The sequence below is a fragment of the Aptenodytes forsteri genome, unplaced genomic scaffold, assembly GCF_000699145.1.
Source record: "Aptenodytes forsteri isolate BGI_AS27 unplaced genomic scaffold, ASM69914v1 Scaffold93, whole genome shotgun sequence".
Classification (NCBI taxonomy): domain Eukaryota; kingdom Metazoa; phylum Chordata; class Aves; order Sphenisciformes; family Spheniscidae; genus Aptenodytes; species Aptenodytes forsteri.
The window spans coordinates 5,983,517-5,991,902 of record NW_008794665.1 but is presented as its reverse complement, the minus strand read 5'-3'; the positions used below and the strand labels follow the sequence as shown (position 1 = coordinate 5,991,902).

General features: G+C 40.9%; 1 protein-coding gene across 2 annotated transcripts in view; it reads left to right on the top strand.

Annotated features, from left to right (window-relative positions):
- Positions 1–742: 742 nt before the first annotated feature.
- Positions 743–8,386, top strand: part of SLC9B2 (solute carrier family 9 member B2) — a 24,945-nt gene continuing 17,301 nt past the window's right edge. Inside the window, exons 1-3 of one of the 2 annotated variants that reach the window (XM_009273559.2) lie at positions 743–916; positions 3,563–3,665; positions 7,151–7,334. In XM_009273559.2, coding sequence (XP_009271834.1) covers positions 3,573–3,665; positions 7,151–7,334 — 277 coding nt within the window. In that variant the 5' untranslated portion in view covers positions 743–916; positions 3,563–3,572. Of the gene's footprint in view, positions 917–3,562; positions 3,666–5,301; positions 5,553–7,150; positions 7,335–8,386 lie in introns of those variants that run through there. The other variant, XM_009273558.1, reaches the window with a different exon arrangement.

The following is an 8,386-nucleotide window of genomic DNA, read 5'->3' as shown; positions in this document are numbered from 1 at the left end:
TTACCAAAAAACAGTGCTTTTTTCCCCAAGGATTTGTAGTCAGCTTAATTCTGTGTACTGCTACTAGAAACAAAGTAGCAACATGTGGCATTTGAATCTGCTTTCACACGCACCCAATGTAGCTTGCAAAACGGGGTTGCGGGAGGTGCTCTGCCTCATTCCCTTATGCGCGCTTACAGACGAGGTGGACACTTGATTCTTCTTTAAGCAGTAGAAATGCCTTGGTGAGAACGCCACCAATATGCAAATTTTTTTTAAATTCTCCTGCCTGCCCTAATGCAATTCTTCTGCACGCATCCAGAGCAGAATCATCCGGAGATCCTTTCCCTTTCTTTGCACCTGACCTCCGGCTGCGGACTGTGCGTAGCTTCCCCGTGTCCCTTCCCACAGCCACGGGAAGGGCAGCGTAGCAAGCAACCTTTTTAATGGGTACAGGTTACAATGAAACGACGTGGGAAGTGGAGGGCTGGCTACGTGGGACGCACAAACCTACTTCCTTCTCATCTCTCGTCCTCCTGGATGCCGTGGGCTCAGGGCTGCTCCATTGCTCAAACCAACCTGACACCTGTTTGACAGCTCGGAAATGGGCCCCCCGCACCCCCCCGCCGTCCTGCCGCCTGCCCGGCGGTGACCTATTCGCGGTGCCAAGAGGTAGGAAGGCACCCGGGAAGCCCTTTCGGTCTTCCCAAGCTCCAGGCTGAGGTTTTCGCTGCTGGTCTAGCGAAGCTGTGACTTTGGAGGAGGGACCGCGGCACTAGCAGCGACAGCAGGGGAGGAGGGGCCAGAGCTGGCACAGAGCTGTTGCTGCTTGCAGGGAGTGGTTTAACACCTCCGCATCTCCGTGCTGAGGGACGAGCCGTGCGAGAGAGGCTGCACAGGGCGCCGTTCCTTCTCTCCGACCCCTGCCATTCCCCAGGTAAGTTTTCTGCCCCTCCGTCGCGTTGCATTCCCGTCCCCTGCGGCTGGAGGCGGCAGGAGCGGTAACATGGGGGACTGTTAGCTGGCTCTGCCGGCAGGAAGCTGCTGGGGGGGCGGGGGAGGAGGTTGCATCAGGGTTTACTGACGTCTTTTTGTGGATGATGATGCGTGGTTTGGGTTGTCTTTTTTTTTTTTCCTTCCCTTTTTTTTACATTCTGAATGTTAGTTGCTCTAGCGGTGTTTGTGAAATTTGTATTCCTTTCTGTACTGAGCGCACAACGCAGAACGCTGGCAGTCACCAGGGCAATAGAGCTAATAATAGTCACGCACATGCTGGCCCTGTCAGTCGCCTCCTCAGGTCGGCTCTCCCTCTCTTTCCTCCTCCCTACCAATTAACATCAAGTCAAATGAGAGGATCTAATAAAAACCTCTCTTGTTTCAAAATAAGGAAAGTATATTTCGCAGGGAGGTACTGAAATAAGTCTGTTACTGGCTGGTTTCCATGGTACAGGCCTTAACCCTGTGGTATGAATTCTGCTCTGTGATTTCTCAATCGCTGATTTTGTTTGTGTAGGGGGTGAAGTTTAAAAAACAAAACAAACCCACAAAAAAAACCCCAACCAAACAAAAACCACGAACCCAAAAAAACCCCACCCTGGTGTGAGTAAACTAACTACTCATTTTGGTCTCATTAATCCAACTGGCTACTTTTGCTCAAAAGTAGCAGTATCAAGAACCTGACAGCGTGAAGACCTGTCACAAAACGGATAAGGACAGCACTGTCAGACTCCTCATTCACACCTTGAGACCATTCCTGCTTAATCAATCTCTTCTTTTCTATATGCTACTGTGAACAATGCACACAAGAGCTGAAGCTGTTGTGAGGTGGGCTTGGGTTTCTCAGAAGTATTAACGTATTTCGCGTCAACAACTACATGACCCCAAGAACTGGGATGTTGCCCATGCAAAGCTGGATGGAGAGCAATATCTTTGTCCCTTACCGACACGCACCCCTTTCAGAATTACAAAATTAAGTACATATATGCTGGGGAAGTGGTCAGTGAAGGGAAGGAGGGAGGCACTGGTAGGTTGCTGATACTTTCTGTTCGAGTTAGCAGACTGGCATTTGTGGATTCCCAGCCCCAAGGCAAGGATGAACAGTCCTATGAAAAAACCCAAAAGTATAACTTATTTCATTAAAAAAACCTTTGAGACCGCAACTATTTGGTTCCACAAGTAGTAATAAAAGGACAGTACTGGAATTTGAGTAAATTAACACTTTACACTTAAAAAGGAAAGAAAGCAAAGCTATTACCTTAGAACACATTGAAAGTGTTTGCCTATGGCTCTGTATTCTTCCTCTATGCCTTGGCCATGTCTCAAGCCAGTTTCATATCAGAAGAGATCAAACAAAGCCACCCAGGTGTTACAATAGCCCCTGTCTTTGTTCACGGCATCAGTTGTTCCCAAATATCAAATATATCATTATAAACTGAAGGCTTGATAATTGTGAGAATCAGCTCTCTGACTTGCCTCCAGCAATTTAGCAAGGAAGGAATTTCTTGGCTCAAAAGTTCTGGCTCAGCTTGAGTGGTGTTTTATATGGCCAGAGCGATGTAAAAGACTTCAAGAAAATGCTGTTAGCACTGAAATGCAGTTGGTGGAGAATATATGCACACCTTTGCTGTAACAGAGAACACTAGCAAGCCTTGTCTTCAGATATGTGCGTGTGACTCTTGCTGGCTTAGACTTGTGAAACTACAGTAAATATTTGTACAAAAAAACCCTCTGACATATAGAACAGTACACTGCCATATCTCTTGTTAGTATCTATGAGACAAGAAGTGGACCAGTTAGACTGAGTAAATACAATGACAATTACCCACTAGCAACTTGGACCTTATTTCCCACTCTGAGAAGTATCTTCATGGGATATAAGCAGTAAAAAAGAGCCATGTTTTATCAGCCTCACCTGAATATAGAGTGCAAGTTGTGCGTAGTCCTGACCTTTATTCAAACAGGCATCTTCTGTTTCTTAGATATTCAGTCAATGTGTTTGTGAACAGTGACGTCTAACAGAACCATGTTCTTGAAAATTCCCTGAAAATCAAGCTGGATCTGGTCAGGTTTAAGTTAGGGAAAAAGTGTCCCCTCGTGTGTATGCTTCAGAAACTATAGTGTTTCTGTTGGTGTTCTTAGCTTTATGAAATGGTCACTTGCACTGCCATGCACACAGGCCCTGTGACACTTTCAGAACTAATGGTCCTGGTAAGTGTTGACAGCAAATAACCTTTATCTTGTGCTGATAGGAGGCACAAATAGAAATAGATATATTACAGCTATACTTTTAAGGAGGAAATAACAGGTTAGCACAGATCACCGTGATTCTAAAACTCAGAATTTTTTTTAACTTCTTTTTTTTTTTTTTAGCACTTGACTTTGTAAGCTTAATACTGTTCTGTTAGTTTCTATCTTTTGTACAGCATACACAGGTGCGCAAAAACCATTTACTTCCAAATTGGGCTGTGAGAGTTTTTTCACCTCGTCTATGGGGAAGGAAATAAACATCACTGCGAAGTCTTGCATCAGGAAAATAATATTATTTGCTTCTCTCTAACTTTTCTACCTTTATTGCTTTCTTTAGGTTTGCAACAATGGTAAAGGAGGATATTGTAAATTATAATGAAGATTCTGAGCCATCAGTACGTGAGAGAAATGGCATGATTCCCATGCATGAGAAAAGCGAGGTAATTAATTAGGATCTCAAAGCATAGTTTTAGTCAGAGGAACCTTCCTTTTCCTTTCTTTTTTCTTCCTACATCTGTTAAAATCCCTACATCTGAAGGGAATACAAAGAGAAATATCCTCAGTAAGAATTTCTTAGAATTAAAAAATGTTCAGTTTTTAAAAGTCTGTGGTACGTTGGATTGCTGGAAATCAGTGGTTGCAATTTCAGCTTGAAGTGGAAAATGCATCGGCGTAAGTTTTACAATCAGCTATGGAAGAGAATTAAATGGACTTAAGATTGCTTCTTTGCTTTCAAATTGTGCCTATCCGTCCACTTGCTGAAAGTTGTTCATGCATCTCTTCCTTTTTTTTATTTAACAAAAATAAAAAAACCCACAGTTTTAAACTTCCATGTGCATATTTCTAGTGTTGACTTCCATGGCTTTAAAAAGACTTGCAGTAAATGCAAGTGAGAATAAAATTCTTAATATAAAAGGCACTTTAGAATAACCATATAATATTGACTGTAAAGATAAGTACCATATGGCATATCTACACATGGGTAGCTGGTGGTCACAGAATCACAGGGTCGATAACCAAATAACTCCATGCTGAAAGCTCACAAGATTTGTGTTCCAACTGTGACTCTGAGTAAAGGAGATATATAGAGAGAGAGAGAGAAAGAGAGAGAGAGATGAGACGGAAAAATAATGGGAAATGTGGAACTATTACTGGAGGAGGGCCAAACCACAGTATAGGCAAGAATTCCATGTCCATGCTATGATAATGAGCTGACATGAAGGTGAATAATCATAAAGGAAGGTAGATGATTAACTTGTCAAAAATAAGGACCCTAAAATGAAGTGAGACACATATCCAAAAATGGTCAAAAAGTGCTTTGGCTATGAATATGGATAAGTAAATGAATCAGTATAAAAGAACAGCTTCAAGGAACCATTCTTCAAGGAAATAACTCCCGGGGTGGTATTTCTCCATCTCTGCCTTGACTTACCAGCTTGAGCCTTCCAGCAATGGATCATGTGAGTAATGCTTGCACTGGCCAGCTGTTCTGGTTTTTTCATCTTTGTCTAATCACAAGTAGGTTTTGTTATTTTGGTTCAAGGCTTTGCAACAGAAGTTATTTAGGAGTTGTATTAAAGACGCTGTCTCACTGGAATGATGCTAATCATTAACTGTATTGCGGAATCCAGTCTGGAAGCAGAACACTATCAAACTGTAGAAAATATTGATAAATATTTAGCTCGTATACAAGACAAGCTGAACCTGGCCTGTTAATATTGTTTCTTCATCAAAGATTGTATGCTTCAGAAACTATAGTGTTTCTGTTGGTGTTCTTAGCTTTATGAAATGGTCACTTGCACTGCCATGCACACAGGCCCTGTGACACTTTCAGAACTAATGGTCCTGGTAAGTGTTGACAGCAAATAACCTTTATCTTGTGCTGATAGGAGGCACAAATAGAAATAGATATATTACAGCTATACTTTTAAGGAGGAAATAACAGGTTAGCACAGATCACCGTGATTCTAAAACTCAGAATTTTTTTTAACTTCTTTTTTTTTTTTTTAGCACTTGACTTTGTAAGCTTAATACTGTTCTGTTAGTTTCTATCTTTTGTACAGCATACACAGGTGCGCAAAAACCATTTACTTCCAAATTGGGCTGTGAGAGTTTTTTCACCTCGTCTATGGGGAAGGAAATAAACATCACTGCGAAGTCTTGCATCAGGAAAATAATATTATTTGCTTCTCTCTAACTTTTCTACCTTTATTGCTTTCTTTAGGTTTGCAACAATGGTAAAGGAGGATATTGTAAATTATAATGAAGATTCTGAGCCATCAGTACGTGAGAGAAATGGCATGATTCCCATGCATGAGAAAAGCGAGGTAATTAATTAGGATCTCAAAGCATAGTTTTAGTCAGAGGAACCTTCCTTTTCCTTTCTTTTTTCTTCCTACATCTGTTAAAATCCCTACATCTGAAGGGAATACAAAGAGAAATATCCTCAGTAAGAATTTCTTAGAATTAAAAAATGTTCAGTTTTTAAAAGTCTGTGGTACGTTGGATTGCTGGAAATCAGTGGTTGCAATTTCAGCTTGAAGTGGAAAATGCATCGGCGTAAGTTTTACAATCAGCTATGGAAGAGAATTAAATGGACTTAAGATTGCTTCTTTGCTTTCAAATTGTGCCTATCCGTCCACTTGCTGAAAGTTGTTCATGCATCTCTTCCTTTTTTTTATTTAACAAAAATAAAAAAACCCACAGTTTTAAACTTCCATGTGCATATTTCTAGTGTTGACTTCCATGGCTTTAAAAAGACTTGCAGTAAATGCAAGTGAGAATAAAATTCTTAATATAAAAGGCACTTTAGAATAACCATATAATATTGACTGTAAAGATAAGTACCATATGGCATATCTACACATGGGTAGCTGGTGGTCACAGAATCACAGGGTCGATAACCAAATAACTCCATGCTGAAAGCTCACAAGATTTGTGTTCCAACTGTGACTCTGAGTAAAGGAGATATATAGAGAGAGAGAGAGAAAGAGAGAGAGAGATGAGACGGAAAAATAATGGGAAATGTGGAACTATTACTGGAGGAGGGCCAAACCACAGTATAGGCAAGAATTCCATGTCCATGCTATGATAATGAGCTGACATGAAGGTGAATAATCATAAAGGAAGGTAGATGATTAACTTGTCAAAAATAAGGACCCTAAAATGAAGTGAGACACATATCCAAAAATGGTCAAAAAGTGCTTTGGCTATGAATATGGATAAGTAAATGAATCAGTATAAAAGAACAGCTTCAAGGAACCATTCTTCAAGGAAATAACTCCCGGGGTGGTATTTCTCCATCTCTGCCTTGACTTACCAGCTTGAGCCTTCCAGCAATGGATCATGTGAGTAATGCTTGCACTGGCCAGCTGTTCTGGTTTTTTCATCTTTGTCTAATCACAAGTAGGTTTTGTTATTTTGGTTCAAGGCTTTGCAACAGAAGTTATTTAGGAGTTGTATTAAAGACGCTGTCTCACTGGAATGATGCTAATCATTAACTGTATTGCGGAATCCAGTCTGGAAGCAGAACACTATCAAACTGTAGAAAATATTGATAAATATTTAGCTCGTATACAAGACAAGCTGAACCTGGCCTGTTAATATTGTTTCTTCATCAAAGATGCTGGTATTGATGCTGAACAGGTGCTATTCATATTGGGACAGGAGTCCTGTCAGTTGCAGATAAAAAGGCAAATGTCCCGCAGCCTCTCACATGCAGTTCTTCGTGCCATGCAAAAACAAACACATAACCAAAAATCCCAAATATACTACAAAGCTGGACCGTTCCTACAGCGACTGTGTAGTTAATGTAGTCATCAGTAGACAGTGTGGATCTAGTGCATCACAGCTGGTTTTAAGTCTTGTACACCGCTTCAAAAGTGTACAGCGCCACTTCTGAGAGAGTCTCATTGTTTTCATTCAGGAGGGACCAACAGTAGATGCCAAAGGTACTGATGGGAATACACAAACAGAAGAAACTGCTCTCTTGAATCATTGTGCTCAGCAACCTCCGGAACCGACAGCAGGGTCTTCAATACCTGCAAGAACATGGAGGCAAATATTTACTTGTCCTCCTCAGGGTTTACTGGCCCGAACAGTGACAAATGGTATGTAAGAAAGACAGAGTTTAATTAAACTGAGAAATGGCAAATGAAGTACTTGTTTCTCTGGATGGGATGATATCTGTCCATTGTCCTTGAAAATAACGAAGGGAAATAGCTATGTTTTACACATCACACTTTTGTTTCAATGTTTTAGCAGAAAAAAAATGAGGTGAAACAAAGATTTGAATGTATAGTCTTTGTTCCTCCACCCTCTCTTCTGTGTTTAACGTGGTAGGTATGTTTTCGCATTGCAAATTGTTTTCATCAGAAGAAAGACCGCCTAATTCTTGTCTTGATAGTTCGTTTTGGTGTGAGAGCATTAAGATTATTATAAACACAGTGGCATTTTTGGCACACTGGATGGCTTTTTGTTGAATTAAGGCAACAAATATGAGACTTTGCAGTGATACCTTCTTTTGTTTCTTAGTACCACAGGCTTGCAAAGCCAAGAATCCTAACTACAAGGCAAACTGACCCATTCTGTTTAAGATTTGCCCTGAAGGCTCACAGAAGAGAATGCCTGGCTAAACAGTTATTTCAGACTTTTCCTAACAAAAGACACTTCCTGTGGCTTTGATTGCTTCCACAGCCTCCGTTCTCTCTCATTGGGATTCTTAGGCTTTTATGTTCGGAAACCTACTGGTCTGCCCTTTGCCACCCGTCACCCTCAAAAAAGATAAAGAAAAATCCAATTTGAAATGCAATACATTTTCTTATGATTATGAGAAGGGGGATTTATTCAACGCATTTTTTCGTGTCCTTCAGTCTTCTGCTTTTATATCTGTGTATGCCTGTTGTTGTTGGATAACTGTAGGGACAGATTTGGGAACCTGGAAAGTGCACAGTATTTTCACATATTTTATAATATTTTCACTTAACGTTCTCATCATATTTTTCAGGAATTTTTTTTTTTCCTGTGTATTATCCCTCTTTGATTGCTGTATCAAGGGAAGTATCTGTACTACTTTAGGCTGTCCAGAGACACGACCTTCTTCAGATTCCGCCCCCCCCTCCCCCCCCCAGGGATAGCAATGCACATCCAGCCAAAAAATGAT